We start from the raw sequence: 22,657 nt of genomic DNA on the forward strand, positions 1-22,657 counted from the left end.
GGCCCTAGGACCGCCGCCTTTATACAGGTCGGACCCCCACGTCGGCGACCATCCCGGGCTAGCCAAACCAACCCTCCACCGGCGACACCATCTCCGGCTTCCATGCCCCTCCATCTCGCCGCCGGATCGCGATGATAGATCAAAAGATCCATCACCACCAACCGCAAGCCGACTCTCTCCGGCATAGAAGAGAGCCACCTCCTCCGTCGAATCCAAGGCTGCTGCCCCGGGCGCCCTCGTGACGCGGAAGAAGCCCGAGATCGCCTCCACGCACCGACGAGAGGCGGGGGGGAGGGCATGGCACAGACCGAGGGCCTGGCCACCGCCCACCACCAGCCCCTGCCGGTGTGCCGTGGGTGGAAGCCTACGGGAGGGGAGGGGAGGGGGAAGCGCAGCGGAGCCGCCGCCGCCCATCACCATCCGCGCTGGCTGCCGCCGCGTGCGTCGAGGAGGGGAGGGCCCGTCCGCCGTCCCCCACGTCGGCGAGGAGAGGCCCCCGCCGCCGCCACGCCCCGAGGGTCTTTGCCCCGGCGGCGCTACCGGCGGCGGCGGCTAGGGTTGGGGAGGGGTCAGGAGAGGAGGGTTGGGGAGGGGTCAGGAGAGGAGGGCTCACCGCGGGAGGCGGCCTAGGGCTTAAATATGAAGAGAAAAAAAACGTGGTCGAATGAGGTGAGATGGGCCAGCGGAGTGACAAAGGCCCGGCCTAGCAGGAATGCAGCAGACTGGACTAGTTTCTTCTGTGACCCGAGGCGACCTGAACTGACCCGACTCCAGTCGCCGTCCTCCTCCTCCTACACCTCGCGCTCGCCGCGGCCCCGAGACCACCCACGAGACGACGGCGGCGAGGCGACCGGCGGCAGCATTCCGCACCAACGGCCCTCGTCGGCGGCTCGGCGCAGTCTGCCCCGGAAACCCTTTCCTGCTCCTCCTCCTCGTCTCCGGCCGCCTCGGCCGGTCGCCTTCGCCGTGACTCGTGAGCTCCCCCAACCCCCTCTCTCGTCTCGTGCAGGCATGATCTTGGTGCTCTTGAGCTCCCTCCATTCCCTACGCTTAGTGTTGAGCCTGAAAGGTCCATGCTTTCGGTACTCGTTTGCAGGCAGACTGAATCCTCTTCTTATTCGCCGCCGCCGCCGCCGCCAAAATCTGCCACGCCCTCCTTGGACGAAGCGCGCAGTGCCTTCCCGCTCGTAAGTGCTCTGTCCCTCTCCTCCTCTCCACTGGAGTGGACCGGCGCATCCCGGCCAGTGTAAATGGACACGCTTTACGCACCCTCGCGTTTTCGTTCGTGCAGCTCGACGACCGGCCGCGCAGCCAGCCCTGTCGCCGCCCGCCTACGCTGGTGCAGCATTCTCTCCGGTACAGCCTATTCCTCCTCGTCCCCTGCCCTCCCCTTGTCCTCACCACGGATGCTGTTGTTAATGCGTGCTAGTTTGTGCCTGTCCTGTGCTATTTGTAACTGCTGCTTAATTTATTCTCAGAGGAGCTTAACTTATGATGTACTTCTGGCTTGTATACTTGATTTCGTTGCACATGTTATAGCTGTATTGATCCGAGAATATTTTTAGTCTGAAACTTCACGTGCTGTTCAGTTCTAAGTGGTTGGCGTGTAATGTCTATATTTTTGTGCTGTCTATATTGATGATATAATATCACTTACTCCTATTAAATCCCATATCATTCCACGTCTTTATGCTACCTTCCAGTATACACCCCATATCAAACTATTCTCTTTTATTCGATACAATTAAAAAAATTCTAGTGCAGGTATAATGTTGGTAATAGTGAGCTCCCTCCCCTATGTTAGTGTTCAGCCTGAAAGGGCCATAATCTTGGTACTGGTTTGCAGGCATACTAAATTCTCTTCTGTGGCTTGGATCTTCCGCCCTCCAGCTCCAGGAAGTTGGGTATAAACAAGCAATCAAGTCGGACACCCTCGTGATCATCTACAGCAGAAATGGTGGTAAGATCTCAGTTCACTCTCTACACAATTTGGTTTGTATCTCCTCTGCATTGGTCTCTGTCCCATGAAAAATGTGTTCTTCTCTGGTGTGGTCCAAACCATTGGACCAGATGCATCTTTGCTGATTTCTCGTCTGAGGTTACGTTTCCATCATGTCGGCTTCTTGACGCGTAGTGTGCCAGTATTCATGAATGAGATATGTCGTGGTACTTAAGAATTTCAGGTTTCTTCAGTATGTGGGGTCTTGCTTGTTTGGTACAAGAGAATTGTAGGCTGGTTCCTTTGACCCTTCCAGAAATGAACCACCTTGGGTTGCTCATATATGTTGGTTGAACTGAGTGTTGCTTTGCTGATTGCTCATCTGAGGTTTCGATCTGTCATGTCGGCTTTCTGTGTAGTGTGTCAGCACATGTGAGATTGATGCTAAGCATCAGGTTTCTTCAGTAACTGGCCTAGCTTGTGTGGTGGAAATTGCAGGTTAGTAGTTTCAACCTTGCATAAATGAATCACCCTGGGATGCTTATGTATGTTGGTTCTGGTGCCAGGCTTAATGTAGAAGCACAAGAATTAGATTTGTTTTTTATGCAGCTGGGCTTCAGACATCTTGTGAATTTGTTTGGACGTGAACAAAGTTTTACTATCACGGCCTCAAAAAGGTGGCATTGAGTCACTACTTCTGCATGTGGATTTGGATTAGATGTTCTGTGCTGTCATCATGACTGGAAATGGAGCTTGTTTTGTGGTCTGCAGTCAAACGCCAATATTGATAATTCTTTCTTGGTTTCATTTTCTTCCTTTGCGAATCTTGTCACTTTCTTAAGTTTCTTTCTTTGCTTTCTCTGTTGCTCATCTGAGGTTTTCATTGTGTCATCTCTGTTGGATCCAGCAGGATCAACTAGCTCTAGTTTGAGCCACAAAAGAATAAGATCAGAAATACCTTGATCTGAAGATGCAGTCATCTCTTTGAAGTATTTGTGCTTGATTCTTCCCAGTGCCTTTTTAGTGCTAGCCTGATCGGTGGCTTAGTTTGAGTGAGAGAGTGTGAGAGAGAGCTGAGAGCAGTAGCCGTGTGTCCTCCACTCTTCTAGGGTCATTTGACCCCTTTATATATGTTTAGCACTATGCACTAGGGGAACCAGCACCGTTGGATCAAAATCGATGTCTCCGATCAAGACACCACATAAGGATAGGTGGCCATTTACTGTAGCGTTACTGTAGTGCCGCCTTACTGTAGCGTTACTGTAGCACCGCCCCTACTGTAGCAACCCAAAAAGATCTGACCTAGGAGAGCAGCCTAGATCACCAAAATATCCAACATTCTCCCCCTTGATCGTAAGGCTGATCATTATAAGCTCATTTTTCAACAAAATAATGCACTTAAGACGAAAAGATTATAATGGTCTGTTAGGTACCATTTAATCTAGTGACTATAGCACATTACTTCATATCAAAATGAACCTTTTTTAATTTATGAGCTCCATAAACTTTATTCACATCATATATTAACTTAATTTACATAATTCTTTACATAAACATCATAAACATTACAGACTCATCTTTTGATAAAATGGTACACCAAGACAATAGGTTACAACAGTCAATTAAGTACTGCTAAACCAAGTGACTATGGTTCCCATCCGATCTCAAAATGAGCCCCTTTTGGGGAGATGGTGCCATAATAGTTCCAACTTCTCCAGGATTAAAAACTTTCAACCAAACCCATGCCGGCAACATGCTCTCTAAATACGCTGGGTGGTAAGCCTTTCGTGAGCGGATCCGCTAACATAAACTTAGTATTAATGTACTTGATATCTATTGTTTGATCCTGGATTCTATCTTTCACAACAAGATACTTAATGTCAATAAATTTGCCAGCTGCACTTGACTTGTTGTTACTCGCATAGATCACTGCGGGTTGATTATCGCAGTATAGAGTGAGAGGCACGGAAATCTTGTCAATCACTCTTAGTTCCGGGATAAAATTCTTCAACCATACCGCCCGGTTGCCTCATAACATGCTACAAATTCTGCCTGCATTGTCGACGATGCAGTAACAGTTTGCTTTGAGCTTTTCCATGATATAGCTCCTTTTGCAAGGGTGAAGATATAACCTGATGTGGATTTCTTAGTATCAACACACCCCGCAAAATCAGCATCTGAATAACCCACTATTTCGAGGTTATCAGATTTCTCATAAGTAAGCATGAGGCCTTTAGTACCTTGCAAATAACGCAAGACCTTTTTAGCAGCCTTCCGTTGATCCAGGACACTGGATTGGACTGATATCCGCCAAGCATCCCGGTCACAAAAGCTAAATCGGGCGAGTGCACACTTGTGCATACATAATACTCCCAACAATTGAGGCATAAGGAATTGACTTCATCTGCGCAGATTCATAATTATTTCTTGGGCACCGGAAAGTCCCAAATTTATCGCCCTTAACAATAGGAGCAAAGTAGGTGAGCACTTATACATATTGTACTTTTTCGTACCTTTTCAATATATGCTCTACGAGATAGCCCCAAGATCCCTCTGGATCTATCCCGGTGAATTTCAATTCCTAAAACATAAGTTGCTTCACCGAGATCTTTCATATCGAACTTTGAAGACAGGAACCTCTTGGTCTCCATCAACATATTTTTATCATCTGCTTGGCCAAGAGTATGTCATCAACATATAATATCGGGAAGATAAAATTACTCCCCACGAACTTAACATAAACACAATTGTCCTTCTTATTTTCCTTAAAGCCAAATTTCTTTATGACTTGATCAAATTTGAGATACCACTCTCTTGATGCTTGTTTCAAACCATAGATGGATTTCTTCAGATGACATCCTAAACGTTTATTTTCTTCCATAACAAAACCTTCCGGTTGTGCCATGTAAACATCTTCGCGTAAGTCACCATTTAGAAATGCCGTTTTGACATCCATCTGATGTAGCTCTAAATCATAATGAGCTACGAGTGCCATAATTATTCTGAATGAATCCTTCGAAGAGACGGGTGAAAAAGTTTCATTATAATCAATCCCTTCTCTTTGAGTGAATCCTTTTGCCACGAGCCTTGCTTTAAACCTTTCGATATCACCCTTGGAGTCACGTTTGGTCTTATAGACCCATTTGCATCCAACTGTTTTGGCTCCTTCAGGGATTTCTACTAAGTCCCATACATCATTGGTGCTCATGGACTTCATTTCATCTTTCATAGCATCGAGCCATTTAGACGAATATTCACTTTCCATAGCCTCCTTAAATGAGGTGGGATCATTATCCAACACTGGCTCATTTGTATCCTCACTCATGTAGGTGAGATAATCATCAGGAATAGCGAGGCTTTCTAGCCATTTGTGACCTTCTAAGAGGCTCATTATTCGGCACATTAATAACAGTTTGAGGCTGCGATTATTTTCAATAAGAGCATCATTAGATGTGACATCTGGAACGATCGCCGGTGTATCGGCGGGTGTTGCATTAGCGACACGTTGCCTTCTTGAATACACTCGTAATTCTTGTTCTTGGTCCTTTTGTTGTCCGATTATGTGAGCACCATCGGCTACGGAGGCTGAAACTTGAGGTGCAATTTCAGTATGTACTGGAAACACTGGCTCTTGGATTACAGGCATCGGGACATATTCCTGTTTTTCCTCCAAGACTATTTCTCTGGGAGTCATGCTCCCCCACATCATATCACTTTCCAAGAACACAGCCTGTCTTGTTTCAACAAATTTCGTTGTCTGATTTGGACAATAAAATCGATATGCTTTAGATTTGTCAGGATAACCAATAAAATGGCAACTGACTGTCTTGGGGTCTAATTTTCCCATAACCGGATTAAAAATCCTTGCTTCAACGAGACAGCCCCATACATGAAAATAATTCAGGGTTGGCTTTTTCCCGATCCATAATTCATACGGTGTTTTGGGCACCGATTTACTAGGAACCCCGTTAAGAATATGTCTTCTTGTTTTAAGGGCTTCCATCCATAAATTCACCGGTAAAGTGGAGTGGCTTAACATACTCCGCACCATATCCATAAGTGTGCGGTTTCTCCTTTCACCACCCCGTTTCTTTGAGGTTCACCAGTCTTGAGTATTGGGCGGCAATGCCATTTTCCTGTAAGAATTTTGCAAATGGTCCAGGAATTTGACCATAAGTTGCATGTCTACCGTAGTATTCACCACCACGATCAGATCTTATAACTTTAATTCTTTTATTACACTGATTTTCAACCTCAGCTTTGAAAATCTTGAACTTGTCTAATGCCTCTGATTTTTCTTTAATTTGATAAATATATCCATAACGGGAGAAATCATCAGTGAACGTTATGAATGAATTATAACCGTCCACCGATCTCACATTAAACGGACCACATATATCCGTATGAATTAATTCCAAAACTCCCGTGCTTCGGTTTGCACCTTTCTTAATTTTCTTGGCATATTTTCCTTTGATGCAGTCGATACAATGATCAACATCCGCATCCGAAAAATCAAGAGAAGGAAGAACTTGATCTTTAATGAGACGCTCAATCCTCCCCCTCGAAATATGGCCTAAACGATAGTGCCATAATTTCGAAGAAGTCTCATTATTATTACGTTTGCGTTTGGTACCGACATTTATATTTGAGGTAGAATCCACATTATTTATATCATCACAAAGGGAAATTACATAAAGTTTGTCTTGTCGACAGGCAAGACCAACATTATTATTGTCATACATAATTATACACTGCTTATTCCCAAAGTGACACTCATAACTATCATCATCTAAACATGAGACGGAAACTAAATTCCGTTTCATCGAGGGTACATAGAGAACATTATTTAGCTGAAGCTTAAAACCGTCATGAAGTGTAAGAGTGAAGTCTCCAAGCGCCTCGGCATAAGCTTCAACACCATTAGCAACTCTAATTGTTCTTTCCCCTCTTTTTAGGGTCTTCCTCATATTGAATCCCTGCAACGAATTTACAATATGAATTGTTGCACCTGAATCAATCCACCAAGTATTGGTGGCATAATTAACATAAAGGGATTCTTCAACAACAGTAATAGTGTCGGTACCTCTTTCTTTGAGCCATCTCTTGAAGCCAAAACAATCCTTTCGCCTATGCCCACCTTTTCCACAAAAGTGGCAAGCATTGGAATTATTTCCTTCGACATTAGGCGCTTTTTCAGGGCTTCTTTCTTTGTGATCCTTTTGAGGATTGGCCTTTTTCCTTGAACTTATAAGGCTTGGGCTTCACATATTCATTCACAAATTTTCTATACTTCTTCTTTTGTGAATGACCAAACTGATTAACATGATCAATTCTGTCAGCCTTAAGCCTTTCTTCTTCTTGCACACATCGCGCCATCATTTCATCAATCTCCCATTTAACATCCATCGCATTATAGTTGATCATAAATGGATCAAATTGGGGAGGCAAAGATGACATAATAAAATGGACGAGGAAACCATTAGAGATTTCCATCTCCATTGACTTTAGTTTGGCGGCCATGTTGCACTTTTTCATAATATGCTCTCGAAGACTTCCAGTGGGATCATATTTTTCATCAATTAGCCTTCGATAAGACTTGTTGCATAAACTTTCGAAGACCCTTTAAATTGATGCTCCATTTTTGCAAAGGACCCAATTGCTGTCTCACAATCAGGAAGGGCTCCCCTCATACTCTGTGTAATGGAGCCCTTTATCATCATAAGGCACTTGCGATTAGAGTCATCCCATTTAGGCTTAATAATGTCATATTCCTTCTTGAGGGCTTCATAATTTTCATTATTTTCTTTAGGCACCTCAGGAGGATCATTAAGGAGAGCATAATCAATATTGAGTAAGGCCATAGTGATCTCAAGCTTCTCCTTCCACGTGACATAATTTCTGCCATTTAGCTGTTCGATGCCATTTAGCATTCCAGCAATATTAGAGACATTAGTTGCTGCAAAAGAAAAATTCAAAATGCTTTAGTAAGCATCATCATAATCATCATTAAATTTTATTGATCAAATTCAAATCAGCTTTGGCCAGAGATGAAAATGAACAACAAAATTTTGTGGACAAATATTCATCAATTAGCTTTGGCCAAATTGATAAATAGAAGCCACACATTAATAATCCTCATTCATTATTTTCTTTTACCGACCCGGTTCACATCGACTTTGGCCGAAGTGAAACAGGACCAATAAAAGAATTTTGCGATTAAAATGCCCGTCAAACAACTTTGGTCGTAATGACAAGGCATAAAACCACACTTTATTTGAGGATCCATAAACTTTATTTTAAAATAAAGCATTATCACATAATAATTATAGTGATAAATATCACCATAATTCATTAATCATAAATAAACTAAATAATAAAAGTAATATCAACATGTAAATTAACTAAGCATGACAATTAAAATTGTGGCCTAAAATAAACATAATAAGCATAATCAATTTATCCAGAAAAATAGCCCTGAAAAGATATTTATTTCAGCCCTAATTTATTATTATTATTATTATTATTATTATTAGCATAATAATCCTGCTGAACTGGGCCAAAATTGGCCCAGCCCAGCATTTAGCTCCCCCTGATCCCCTCTTGGGCCACAGCCCATTAGCAACACGCCTGGACGACCTGAACCGTCGGATGCAATCCGACGGCCAGGAACGACTGCAGCTGGAACAAAACCAGCCCGCCGTCGCCTGGCCCCCGCGAAACCCTAGCCCATTTCATTTCCTCCTCTCCTCTCCCGACAGCGGCGGCAACGCCGAGCGACCAAGAGACAGCGGCGGCGAGTACCACGCGACGGGGAAGAAGACTCGGCGTCATCTAGGCCCTCTCGCCGGAGTTGCGTGCCGCCATGGCCCGCGCGCAGCTCCGTCGAGCGGCTCGGGACGGCACCCTGCGCGAGGCGAGTGAACGCGTGCGGGCGTCCCCGCGACAGCGTCGACCGCCAGCGCAAGTCCGGCACCGCGGCGGCCTTCAACGGCGACGTGCGCGCGAGGAAGGAACGCCAGGGCCCGGTGCGGTGGTCGGCAGGTTTGCTCGGGTACATGCCCGGGCAGAACCGCCATCATTAAATGGTGGCACCGGCGCCGCCGTGGCCAGCGACGGCGACGACACCCATAAGGTAAATTCCACCGCCATGATTCTTAAGTTAGGGTTAGGGTTCCTCCAAAATGGGGAATTTCATGATTTAGGGTTTCGGTAAATTGGGGATTTTGCTTTAGGGTTGATCACGGCATCAAATCAATCCATCCCCACTTCAATTCACACTTAGCCGAAACCATAAACATCAAAATAGGGGAAAATTTCATCACTTTAGGGTTTCGGATTGGGAAAAAAACATCAAGATTTATGCATAATTAACTTATTTCCCCTTAAATCTTAATCAATCTGAAACCAAAAGTTCATAATTGAGGAGGGGAAAGGAGGAAAAACAATTTCTAGGGTTTCTGGAAAAAAAAGGAATTTAACATAAGGGCTTTAATTCCTTTAGTTAATAGCTCAAATTGAAACCCTAGAGTGTCACATAGTCTGTTAGGGCTTGGAGTGTGAAAAAACAGGGCTTAAACTTAAGGCATGATTAATAACCAGGAAGAACAGCCTTTAAACATAAGCATAAAACACTTTCACAGAAGCAACTTGGGCATATGCCTTGACTTGGTGACAACATAAACACATGGGTATGTGCATATGCCCTTGATCTTGATCTTGGCTTGATAAATCAAGCATGAATCTTAACATAAGAGGGCTCAAACTTAAGAGCTAGATGCTCTGATACCATTGTTGGATCCAGCAGGATCAACTAGCTCTAGTTTGAGCCACAAAAGAATAAGATCAGAAATACCTTGATCTGAAGATGCAGTCATCTCTTTGAAGTATTTGTGCTTGATTCTTCCCAGTGCCTTTTTAGTGCTAGCCTGATCGGTGGCTTAGTTTGAGTGAGAGAGTGTGAGAGAGAGCTGAGAGCAGTAGCCGTGTGTCCTCCACTCTTCTAGGGTCATTTGACCCCTTTATATATGTCACCGCCCTACTGTAGCAACCCAAAAAGATCTGACCTAGGAGAGCAGCCTAGATCACCAAAATATCCAACAATCTCGGCTTGGTGCATAGTGTCTCAGCATGAGATCGCTGCTACTTAGAATGGAAGGTTTCTTCAGTAAGTGGCGTATTGGCTTGTTTGGTAGAAACTGTATGTAGGTTACTGTTACTTTGACCTTTGCATAAACGGACCACCCAGGATGCTTACCTATGTTGCTTGCAGTGTCAGACTTCTGGCAATGCAGAAGCACATCAATTAGAATTTTTTCTGCAAAGATCAAATATGGCACAATGAGAACATCGGTATGTCATTAGTTAAGGACATGTTGGTGTTGCGAACCTTGGTTTTCTGGCAGTTGCAGTTTATAGCTTATTAAGTCACATACTAGGTTAAATGGATATGTTTTCTGCGGATTGTAAAAGGATGTGTGTATCTGTAAGGAAATATTAATGTTGTAATTATCTTTTTTTGGTAGGGTAGTGGACCTTCGTGGTTGGTGTATTCACTTGTGTTCTTCTTTCACTAGTGTGCTCACTTGGTGTTTTTTTTTGCCAGGTTAAAATTGAAGATTATGACAAGGATGGCTCTGTTAGCGCTGGCGCCAAGGTTCTTAATAATGCTTGCGTGGACCGACAGCCACATCTCACACATACTAGTGTTGAGGCGGAGGAGGTGAGATGTGCCTTGAAATCTTGTAGTGTAGAAGCGTTGATTGATCTATGTTGCAAATAAATTAATAAATTTAACCCCTTAGGAATATTGCAAATACAAACAGAGAATTACAAATTTGTAGGACTGCCACAATTTCGAGACACTGTTCTTGTCCTTGATTAAGTTCTGAAAATTGATCGAATGTTCTTGACTCTTACTTTAGGAGGGACAGGCAAGCTTGTCTTCTAGTAATTTAAAGTCACAATTCATCGCTATGGGATTTTCACCAAACATCGTTGACAAGATGCTTCAGAAAAATGGTATGCTATTCTCCACAAAATGCCTTTTTTGGATGTGTTGAGATATGCAACTTTTAGACAACCAACACACATTTAAAAACAGAAATGTCTTTTGAGCTACAAACTAATCACCGGCTTCTCCCATCTAGGTGAACATGATCCAAACACTATATTGGAGGCTCTTCTGTCACATTCTGTAAGTGATTCTCATTTCCCATGCATTTTCTGGTTGATATGTTGGTTCACTCGTAATGTCACTAATATTATTGTATGCTTTAATAATAAATTCTTACCTATTTTTTCTACCTTTTATCATGCTTACTGTTCTTAAGTCCTTGGTTGAACCAGATTCATCTACATGAAACTATTTCTGCTCATGTTTCAGCAACACTATCTAACGTTCCAATTCCGTTTCGCAGTGTCATACAAATAATAATTTAACTCTGGATCTTCAAAGCATCTGTCACCTAAAATGCCATTATCAAGTAACAAACCTTGTCACACTCTTCAGTTCCATTCCACACGCTCTATTCCAGGCATAACTTAGGCGTGCTTTTAGGATGAACATCCAATCACATAGACTAGGCAATCTTAAACATAACACAACATCCATCTCGAGCATTAAGAAGTTTCTGAAAGTACGTAAGCCACACAAATCCATGAAGTCTAGAAATACAACTTGAGATCAACAGAAGTCTTCAATACAAAACTTTAGTTCGTGTGTTTCTCTTCATAGCGCTGTCAATCTGGAACCTTCTTTTTTTGAACAAAAACTGAAACCTCATGTATTTCTTTACGAGATATGTGATTTGTGCAGCCCCTGTGCACACATGTTCTCAACATAATATTCCCGCTCTCGCTTCTGTGTGTACTCACCATCTTAGCACATAAAACATATTTGAAGTAGAGGTTTTGCCCATTTCTTCCGTATCTCATATTGAGTCATATATGGATGTGTTGCTTGTACTTCTCAAGTAGCGACCCCCAGGCCGCCTCAAATTCATCTATTGTTAGCATGTGGTTAAGAAGCTTGTGTAATTTGGTTCTGAACCTCTTGCTGTACAGTGGACCTAGAAAATCCTCTGGTTTCTTAAGGACATGCACTTGCACCACCGAAGAGCCGTGTTAGGTATGCCATTCTGAATTGTCACTTCCATGGCCCGGCATTGATCTAAATAGAGTACACAAGTAATGTCATTTAATTTTGGGTTAGTGGCTCGACCTGACTTCAGTACATGCTTCCTACGTCGGTTTTCAAAATTTGAATCGCCCCCGAGTCGCCATCCGTACTGTTGCCGCTGAGCCGTTCATCAAGGAGTGAGATCTCCCTCTGGTCTGGACGGCATAGGTTTGACCTCATCTAGGGGTTCTCGTCTGATGGTTTTCCCTGCATACGACCAGAAAACAATAAAAGTAAAAAACCATGCACTTTGAATCATCAAAACAACTGTTGAATCTATAAAATAGTGTACACTTTTCATGCGAGTCAAGTTCAGGTTTTGTTCCCAGGCAAGGATTGATAACCTCATCTCCATGCTTTTCTGTGTAACCATGGATCGACTTTTCCTGCGCACTTGTCCTGTTTGCACAATGTGTCTGGTCTGGGGGGAGCCTGACCAACACTAACTCTGCATGATAAACAGTTTGCAGTACTTGTTTTACCCTACAATTGTGTGTTGCCAGGGGGGAAATGAACAGGAAAAATAAATGATGTTTCGCAGCATATAGCATTCACTTTAACATATCTACACTCGTAGTAACAATCATTAATCGGCAACTGCAACTCTGGAATTAAAAATGTCCTAAAAAAATATTTAGGTTGATACTGAAGAATACCTCTATGTGTTATCTTTTTTCTTGCACAGCAGTATCCTTGTGCTTAATTGTTACCATGTTTTACATGTATTTTAAAATGCCACATTTTCAGGAAATGGTGAAACCGTTGTATGGAGAAATGGATAGAATTGTTTCTTTGCTAGAGATGGGTTTTACTAAGGAGGAAGTGTCATTTTCTATTGACTGTTTTGGTAGGTCTTCTTTTAAACTATTCAATATTCTTAGCTTCAATTACTACTTCTACTTGATATGGTCGAGTCCTCCTTTGAAAGATTGCTTACAATACATCTGCCAGTGGATTGTTTATAATTTTTGCTGGTAGCGTTAATGCAAAACACATAGTTTTCATCCTCTAGCAAGCATTATTTGGTGCATTGTATTTTATCAAGCATGAATGTTTTAGAGATTATCTTTAAGTACATACAACTTACGAAACATCATGTTAGGACAGAACCACAGCTGCAGCCCACAAAACTGAATATATCAGTATTCCATTTTTAAGCTGAAGAGTGCATTCATGTTTTATTTCTAGTCTACTATTGTTTGTCTGTTCTGATGTGTTGCTACAAACCTTAAAATATCACGTTTTCAGGCCAGGAAGCAACAGTTGAGGAGCTGGCTGACTCAATTTTTGCAAGACGTATTGCCAATACCATTGAGCAGAGACAGGTCATTGAATGACATTCATTTCTCGCCACTACAGACTTGTTCCTAAGTTCTTTTCCATGATTTACTAAAGCATGTAACTTTGTTATTTACTAAAAATATGTAACTTTGTGATCTATTAAATCATGTAACTTTGTAGTCACTGACTTCGTAGCTCATATGGAAAACCCTTTTCTTCTTTACATGCGCTTATGGCAAAACATATAGTAAAACCAAGTAACAAATCTAATCTTGCCTCTTATTTCACTTCTACATAGGTCAAAGTTGAGTCTGAATTGGTAGGCAAAACCGAAACTGAGTATTCAGATTCCAGTGGGAGATTGAGGTTTTATGACGATGATGACGACAACAGAAGGTTTAAAAGGGTGAAGCATCTGTTCAGAGATGATGGAGGGGCTTCAAGTAGTCGTGCTGCCAACACTCCATGGCTAAGCGGTGGTGTCAGGTCATTGAGTAATGGGTTTGTGAAGGAAAGAGATAATGAGATGGGATCAGGCTCTGGTGCAAATGTTCATGTCGATATTGGCAAGCCCCCCTATTTCCTCTATGGAAACGTTGTCGACATCAGCAAAGATGCATGGCATGAATTGTCAGATTTCTTGTTCAGTGTGCAGCCCGAGTTTGTAAATACCCAGACATTCTCAGCTTTGAGTCGGAAGGAAGGCTATATTCATAACCTCCCAACAGATGGAAGACATGTTGTGGGCTCAAATTCACCGATGACAATTAAAGGCGCGGTACCATTCACAATTGAAGACTCTATGCAGCCACACCAACTGGAACTTGCACTGGGTTATCCATCTGGCCATACAGATATGCTTGGTCTAAGCACACAAGAGAGGATTGCTGCCATGAGATTTGGCTTTCAAACTGATACCATCTCTTTTCTCTTGTCGGCCCTAAAAGAAATGTATCCAGATGGGCTGAGGGTATTGTCTATCTATAGTGGAGTTGGAGGTGCAGAGGTTGCTCTGCACCGTCTTGGTATTCCACTGAAGTGTGTAGTATCGGTCGAAGAATCTGAGGTTAACAGGCAGATCCTGAAACGGTGGTGGGGAAAGACGAAACAGGCTGGGCAGCTGAGACAAGTGTCTAGCATCCATAAGGTGAACACAAGTGTACTCCAGGATCTAATGGATGAGTTCCATGGCTTTGACTTAGTGGTTGGTGGAACCTACAGCAATTGCGAAGGTGGCGAGTTGCCAGCAAACTATACCCTGTGTCAGTTCTATAACTATGCTCGTGTTGTTAGCATCCTGAGAAATCTGTACGGGCTGAGGTAGTTGTTCCCTGACATCATTCTGGATTGATGATGGACTGGCAACTTGGCAAGAGCTGGTGAATTTAAAATATTCTGGGGTTCTGGAGTAATTGCTAAGTTAAGCTGCTTCGAACAATTGTATGTGTAAATCTGTTTTGACTTGCTATAAAGCAGTTTCTTCATTGCCAAGATAAGAACATCAGATCAGTTTCCGGTCAAGTTTGTACCGTCTCTTTATCAATGAATGATGGATTAACTATCTTTCTGTTCCTTGTTAGCTGCATATCAACAACTAATGGGTGGTACACGAGTTATCCTTTTTTACTCTTTATTATTCTGCTATAATCCTACAAGTTGTACTGGTTTCACCGTTTTATAACCTGGAAATGCCCAGTTATGTCTTCAACACTGTTTTGAAGAATTTTTTTTTTTTTTGAAACAAGGCAAAAGATTTGCCATTTTCCATTGATTAAGGAGAAGTTTAGAAAGGTCTTACAAACCAACTCGGCATAAGCCAAGCCCGAGAACCAAAGCCTACTCTCGTGGCATTAAAATACACAAGGCCTTAGCCCCGGCGTGGCACCACATTGCCATCTCGTCCTTAATTTTCGCGATCAACATGAAAGATGTTGTTGCACTATTTTGAAAGACACGAGCGTTCCTCTCTTTCCAAATCTCCCAAGAAACCAACATAGCTAAGGAGGCCATCGCTTTCCTTGATTGACCTCTTTGTAGGATACTTTTTGTCCACCATTCCTTCACCGTCCTCCTATTGTGCCACGCCCTTGGGTCCACGTCATGAAGGCCAAGCCACTCCTTCAACTCAATCCATATTCTAGTGGTGAACCGGCATTTGTAGAGAAGATGATCGGCGGACTCTTGAACTTGGTTACATAACTTGCAAAGCACGCAACTTGGCCAACCCCTCTTTTGTAGTCTATCCGCCGTCCACACCCGGTTTTGGATAATCAACCAAGCAAAAAGTTTACATTTTGGAGGCGCCCATGGCCTCCACACCATGTCGGGCATGGTGGAAATGATGTGCCCCTCAAATTGCATCTTGTAGGCCGATTTGGCCGAATAGCATCCGTCATTTGACAACTTCCAAGAGATGACATCGTTGTTGTTATCCACCAAATGGACGTTTTGGAGCATCTCCCAAAGTTGGGTAAATTGTGCAATATGCTCGAAGGAAAGCCCCCCTTGAATATCGATTTGTGTGACCCAAAACTCATTTGCCATAGCCTTCTTGACCGAAGAGTTTCTCTTTTTGGACCGCTCAAAGATGAGAGGGGCAATATCCTTCGGCCTTGTCCCATTTAACCAAGGAGCCTCCCAAAATAAAGCCTTTTCTCCATTTCCTATTGTAACTTTTGTAGCCGCCGCAAATAACTCTCGATCATTGTTATTGCATGGTGATCCTAGGCCGACCCAAGGTTTTGGGTCATCGCTCCACTCGTTCCAAAGCCAACGCAAGCGCAAAGCCGCCGCAAACTTCCCAAGGTTGAGGATTCCGAGCCCCCCAAAGATTTTAGGCTTGCAAACCGCCTCCCAATTGACTTTACATTTTCCACCGGTGATTTTCTCACAAGCCGCCCAAAGAAAGGCCCTTCTAATACTATCAATCTTCATGAGCACCTCCACGGGGATGTCGAGGACGGTTGCGGAATAGGTGACAACGCTTGTAAGAACGGATTTAACTAGGGAAGCACGGCCGGCCATTGTGACATGTTTCCCCATCCATGGGATAAGCTTGCCGGCAACTTTGTCTTCAAGCGGTTGAAAGTGGATTCTCCTAAGACGAGTGACCGTCAACGGTAGCCCGAGATATCGCATAGGGAAAGTAGTGGGCGTTGCCGGAAAGGCTTGGAGGATATCATCAAGGTCAAGGCCTTCACAACGAATGGGGGCAACTTGGCTCTTCGCACAATTAGTAACAAGCCCGGTAGCTTCTCCAAATTTCTCGAGCATGGAAGCAAGGAAACAAATGTCACTCTTGATAGGCTTCATGAAAATGGCGGCATCATCGGCATATAGCGATGTGCGAACCGTAGGGGCGCGACCTCTAAGGCGGTGCAAGAGCCCTTGATCGGTGGCCTTTTGTAGAAGATGATGAAGCGGATCAATGGCTATCACAAAAAGAAGAGGCGACAAAGGATCTCCTTGTCGGAGGCCTCTACCATGCTTTATTGGGTCACCGGCAATTCCATTTAGGAGCACTCTTGAGGAGGAAGTGGAGAGGAGGGCGGATATCCAATCACGGAATTTACTTGGGAAGCCCATATGGCACAAGAGGTCCATTAAGTAATCCCATCTCACCGAGTCAAATGCTTTTTTGATGTCAAGCTTGAATAGAAGAGTCGCCTTTTTTGACTTGTGGAGTTTTCTAGCAAGATTTTTTACATATAAGAAATTGTCATGGATGCTCCTCTTTTTGATGAAAGCACTTTGAGCATTGGAAACAAGCTTGTTCATATGAGGGGCTAGGCGGGCAGCCATCATCTTCGCAATGAGTTTAGCAATTGCATGGATAAGACTTATGGGACGGAAATCGGAGACTTCCTCGGCTCCTTCCTTCTTGGGCAAAAGGGCAATGTTTGCGGAGTTGAGCCAATGGAGGTTGTTGTAATGAAGGCTAGAAAATTGGTTGATGACCGCCATAATGTCCCCTTTTATAGTGTTCCAACACGTTTTGAAGAAAGCGCCCGTAAAACCGTCCGGTCCCGGCGCCTTATCACTCGCGGTGTTGTCTACCGCAAGTTTAACTTCCTCTTCCGTGAAAGGCGCATCCAACTCCGAAAGATCACATTGTGTTGTGGGAATGGAAGACCAATTGATGTTGTAGGAACGTGGTGGTCCTTTCTTGATTACCGCTTCGAAGTGAGAATGAATGATCTCTTTCTTTTGGGCATGTTCCGTCACCCATCCATTGTTGTGCTTTAACCGGTGAATATGGTTTTTCCTACGCCTAGCATTGACTTTAAGGTGAAAATATCTTGTATTCGCATCCCCATCTTTCAAATTTGTGACCCTCGAGGCTTGTCTCTTCCTTGTTCTTTCAAGAGCCGCTAAACCAACTATTCTTCTCTTTAGTCTTGCACGAAGATCTCTCTCCTCATTGCTAAGGGCTCTATTTTCTTGAGCAATATCCAACCTTAGGATAACTTCGAGGGCCATATGGAGCTCCACTTTTGCTTTAGAGAAGAGCTTTTTACTCCAACGCCTAAGGCTCATACCGGTCTTCTTTAGCTTGTGAAAAAGTCGTTGGCATGGCTCCCTATGGATAGACTCACTATTCCAAGCCTCATTCACCGTGTCTTGAAATCCCGGCATTTTCACCCAAAAGTTTTCGAACCGGAAGGTTCTTGGTCTCTTCGGTCCACTATCGTTTGCTAGGAGTAACGGGCAATGGTCGGAGAGGGAGGACGAAAGCGCATTTAGGATGTGTTTTGAGAACGTCAAGTCCCAATCTTCATTGCAAAAGAAACCGTCCAGTTTGCTCATCGTCGGGTCTTGTTGCTCATTGCTCCAAGTGTATTTGCGATTTTGAAGATGTATCTCTTTTAGGCCGCAAGTGTTTAGGGCGTTTCGAAATCGAACAATACGACTACGGTTGGAGTTGTTGCGGTTTTTGTCTCTAGCCCGGAAAACTTGGTTGAAATCTCCGGTTACAACCCATCTAGTTCCGGGAGGGGGCTTCTCGGCAACAATCTCGGCAAAGAAGGCGTCTTTGAGGTTTGCACGAGTTGGCCCGTAAACCGTAGTTAGCTTGAAAGTGATGTCGGAGCCAACAATAGACATTGTAGCCGAAAGAAAAAAGGAGCCTTGTGTGATATTTGAAGCCATCACCTTGGAATCGTCCCATAGGAGCAAAATTCCACCTCTTGTACCAATCGCTGGTCTTTGGGCATACTGTCGTAGTCTGTGACCTCCTAGATGAGCTGCAGTGAAAGCATCAACATGCTCCATCTTTGATTCTTGGAGGCAAACAATTTGACAGGAAGAAGATGCGACAAGATCAGACACTACGTCTCTTCTTTTGGGACAATTTAAACCCCTCGGGTTCCAGTTCATAATATTGATATTCAACTCTAACATTGGATCACAAACAGTACATCAGTTGACAGCACACAGCTACTACACCTTGCCAAGGTCGTCAGGCACACCTCCTGGAGGTTGCAAACAGGCACACACACACGGAGCACACAGCTACTACACCTTGCCAAGGTCATCAGGCACACCTCCTGGAGGTTGCAAACAGGCATACACACACGGAGCACATACAGCTTCATTTTAGCTAACATTGGAGACTAGAGGTACAACAGCGAGATGGCGGCGCTTCGATCAGACCTGGGCAGCATTGCCCACATCGACGTCCCCAGCATGATCAACAGCAGCCGCCCTGCCAAACTCCACCAGGGCATCCTCCACAGCAGAGGCAAAGTCACAGTCCAGCCGGAACAGCGCCCTGAGCGCCGCAATGGTGATATCTGGCAGCTTTCCGTCGAACATGGAGACGAACTTGGCGATGGCCGCCTCCGTCACCTGCTCCCCTTCTGCAACGATCCCGAGCCTGTGACAGAGCACCTTCTCGGCCATCTTCTCGATAGGCATGTTGGTCTTCTTGGCCTTGAGTCTTGGGCTGGAGCGCACCGGGAACCCTGCAAAGCTGGATATGCCTGCCAGCGTCTTCCTCCTCGCCTTTGGCGGGCGTGTCGGCGTCGAGTTTGGCGCCTGCAGCAGCGGCGCCATCACTGGCACAAAAAGAGGCGTGGCCTGTGCAGCTTGGGACGGTGAGCTGGAGCGTGGCGTGCTCATCTGCCTAGGCACGTACACAGGCGTCTTCTCGGCGCCGCTGTCCTCCTCCATCACAGCCTCAAGCACCAAGGCCTGCGGCGGCGAGGGCTGGGAGCCAGCCGTTGGGCGCTGCAAGATGCGCAGCGGCAAGGGGCCGTCCTTGGGCAGTGGCGGCGGCGGCGGGAGCTCTATGGCATCACTGGCAGGGCTGATCTGCGCTCTCGCCCACAGGTGGGAAAGGCAGGTGGCAGACTCGGGGGTGGAGCGCGGCAGAAAGATTTCCGCAGCATGGAATCTTTCCAGCGCACGTGGAGAGCGCGGCGGCGAGCGCCCACGCACGAGCGGCGGCAGTGAGCCCCGGCGTGCGCGAACAGGAGACAGAGAGCGGCGCCTTCTCCCTGGCGCGGCGCAGGACAGGAGTCGCACGCAGCTATCATGACGCCGGCCACCGTAGCGGTCGTCCCTGGCACCCCTGCGATCATCACGTCTGTCGTCGCGACGGTCGTCACGGCGCTCGTCGTAGTGCTTAGCAGCAGGTCTTGAGCGGCTGCAGAAGAGGCGCGTCGCCCAGGAGCGGTCTTCCTTGCGCCCGCGCCTGTCGCGATCATCATCATCATCCCTTCTCCGGGTCCGGTCATCATCCCTGCGGTGGCGATCATGGTCGTCGCTGCTTCTTGCGGGTGGCCTGGTGCGCTCGGTGATGTCCCGCTCCCCATCCACGACGCCGAGCCTCCAGTCGAAGCGGTGCGTGGAGTGTGGACGCCGTGGCAGCTCCCCGTTCCTGTCCGCGGTGAAGTCCTCGTGCTCGTCGATGTGAATAATCACCCGCCGCCTGAACCGGGTGAACTGAACCGGGTGCCTGCTGCTTCTTGTATGTATCATGATGATAAAATAATTTGTTCAGAGCCATGATTTGTGTCCTGCTACATGCTGATGATAGTTTCTTGATCGGTGTGAAAGTTGTAAAACAGATTTGATCATGGCCAAGAGTCAAAGCTTGACTGATGTGCTGGGATACAAAGACACGGCACAGGCACACATCAGGTTCAACAGGTTGCTGGTTTTCAAGATTATTCAGTTTGCACCAGAGAGAAAATATTGAAAACTGGACAGTATCTGATTTTGCTTTTCACAACCATGATATGTGTATTGTATGTCCCTGTCTGCAAGCTGATAAAATGGTTTGTTCACAACCATTGGAGTGCTCAACTCCTCGACGCTTGTGGCCGTTCGAGTGCTCTAGCTAGAGCATGTGGTTGTGGCCGCTGGGGTGTTCTAGCTAGAGCCTGTGGAGGAGACGACCTAGTGCAGGTAGGTACGCATCTGCTTTTCCTTTGCTCGATGTCTAGGTGCTTTTCAGTAATTGGTTCAAAGGCATGTTTCAATCTCCAGAGTGATAGCAAGATATAAGTACATCAAGCACGATTGCTATGACAAGAAAAGTAAACTCGGGTATAGAGATAACCGAGGCACACGGAGACGAAGATGTATTCCCGTGTCCCCCCACACAAGGTGAGGTAGTCATGTTGGAGAGATGCGGGCTACCACAAAGGTCTCCAGAACGCCAAGAAGGCTCACCTTCTTCTCCAAGCCAACACCACGAAGGACAAAGGTCTTTCCCTTATGGCTAGCTTTTCCTCTACTCCGGAGATGGCAAGTTCCACAACCACTTCACAAGCTCCACGAAGGAGAAGCCTGAGCCTCTTCACAATCTTCCACGAAGAGGTCACCGGAGCACCAACCGCCAAGCCAACTAGGAGGTTACCCCTCCAAGAGTAATAAGCTCACGGTCTCTCACTCGAACTAATCGTAATGGAGAGCTCAACACTTATGCAAGAATGCAAAACCAAGAACACCAAATGTGTTCAAATCCCTCACACTCAAATCTCACCAAAGCAACAAGTGCTAGGGAGGAATTAGAGAGGAAGAACAAAGGTGGAAATCAACAAATGACTCCAAGATCTAGATTCCAAGAGTTCCCCTCACAAAGAGAAGGAATGGATTGGTGGAGTTGTAGATCTAGATCTCCTCTTTCAAATCCCTCAAGAATATGCAAGGATCATAGGAGGGATGGAGAGGAAAAAAAAACTTTTGAGGTTCAAAAATGGAGTAGGAGAGAGAGAGAGAGAGAGCAAATAGAATGATTGACCTCAATTTCCTCAAGGAGGAAGAAGCACTATTTATAGTCCAAGGGAGAAATAGGCGTTTGGGGAATTCCTGCGACCCGTACCAGCGGTAAAACCGGCACCGTCAGTTCACACGCGGGAATGGTCTGGCGAGCAAACCGGCTGACCGAAACCACCGCTGGAAATCTCCAGCACACGAGGCTGGACCGGTTCTGAAACCAGCACGCTGGTTCCCTCGTCGAAACGAGACCGAATCACCGGAACGAAACCGATTTTGCCGGAACAGCATAATGGGATGTGTTCCGGCGAAACCGGAACCATTTCGGCTCGCCGAGATATTCCAGCAGGAGAGCCGGTACCACCGATTTCAGCGCCGAAATCGCCAGAACCCCTCAAACGCAGTTTTCTCGAAAGAACTTAACTTTGACAAAGTTCCCGAACTCCAATTGAGATGAAATCAATTTTGTTGGAAATATAACGACGAATAGAACCTCCCAGAGAGGGAGCCTCCCAATGTCAAGAAATGGTAAAGACGTCCAAACTCGAAAGTGCGATAGACGATGCATACGAATTCCGTTTTCGACAAACTTGGACTTGTTGAAAAACTAGCAACAAGCTCAAGAACCCCACACCGAGAAACACCAAGAAGCAACAAGAATATAGGTATGCAAAGTATGCAAAGTATAGAGATCCCTAAGACGATACGATCAAGTTATTCAACCGAAAGCCCCTCTTGATAGTGCGGTTATCTATCCTATAACCCGGTCTCTCAACATCCACCTTGAGACCGGTAAAAGGAAAACCTAGCAAGGCCATACTTTTGCATTGTGCATCCCGCTTGATCTTGATGATGACACTTCAAGCTCCACTCAAGCCGGAATGTCTCACTTGATCGTTGTTGCTTCGTGAAGGCTCACAATTGCTCCCCCATACACCACTATGGGATAGCTCCATTGAGCCACATCTTCACATGCCCATTATCACCAAATGGACGACAAGCTGCAACTATGATATCTTCGATATGCTCATCTTGAA

General features: G+C 45.2%; 1 protein-coding gene across 2 annotated transcripts; it reads left to right on the forward strand.

The window, feature by feature from the left end:
- The first annotated feature begins 744 nt into the window (after window positions 1–744).
- LOC127317331 (probable inactive DNA (cytosine-5)-methyltransferase DRM3) lies at window positions 745–14,969 on the forward strand. 2 transcript variants are annotated; one of them, XM_071823348.1, is made up of 10 exons: window positions 745–1,009; window positions 1,097–1,187; window positions 1,292–1,356; window positions 1,847–1,960; window positions 10,542–10,658; window positions 10,861–10,957; window positions 11,086–11,132; window positions 12,864–12,963; window positions 13,365–13,441; window positions 13,696–14,969. In XM_071823348.1, the coding sequence occupies exons 4-10, from the start codon at window positions 1,955–1,957 to the stop codon at window positions 14,719–14,721; spliced, it is 1,470 nt and encodes a 489-aa protein (XP_071679449.1). In that variant the 5' UTR covers window positions 745–1,009; window positions 1,097–1,187; window positions 1,292–1,356; window positions 1,847–1,954; the 3' UTR covers window positions 14,722–14,969. The 2 variants fall into 2 exon arrangements, with proteins under 2 accessions (XP_071679449.1, XP_051203843.1); XM_051347883.1 differs by having other exon boundaries at window positions 745–973.
- Window positions 14,970–22,657: the final 7,688 nt, after the last annotated feature.

This window comes from Lolium perenne, chromosome 7 (assembly GCF_019359855.2).
Source record: "Lolium perenne isolate Kyuss_39 chromosome 7, Kyuss_2.0, whole genome shotgun sequence".
Taxonomy (NCBI): domain Eukaryota; kingdom Viridiplantae; phylum Streptophyta; class Magnoliopsida; order Poales; family Poaceae; genus Lolium; species Lolium perenne.

Coding starts and splice junctions, on each gene's coding strand:
- LOC127317331 (XM_071823348.1), top strand. Junction 10,659..10,860: donor CTAGTGTTGAGGCGGAGGAG/GTGAGATGTGCC, acceptor CTCTTACTTTAG/GAGGGACAGGCAAGCTTGTC. Junction 10,958..11,085: donor CAAGATGCTTCAGAAAAATG/GTATGCTATTCT, acceptor TCTCCCATCTAG/GTGAACATGATCCAAACACT.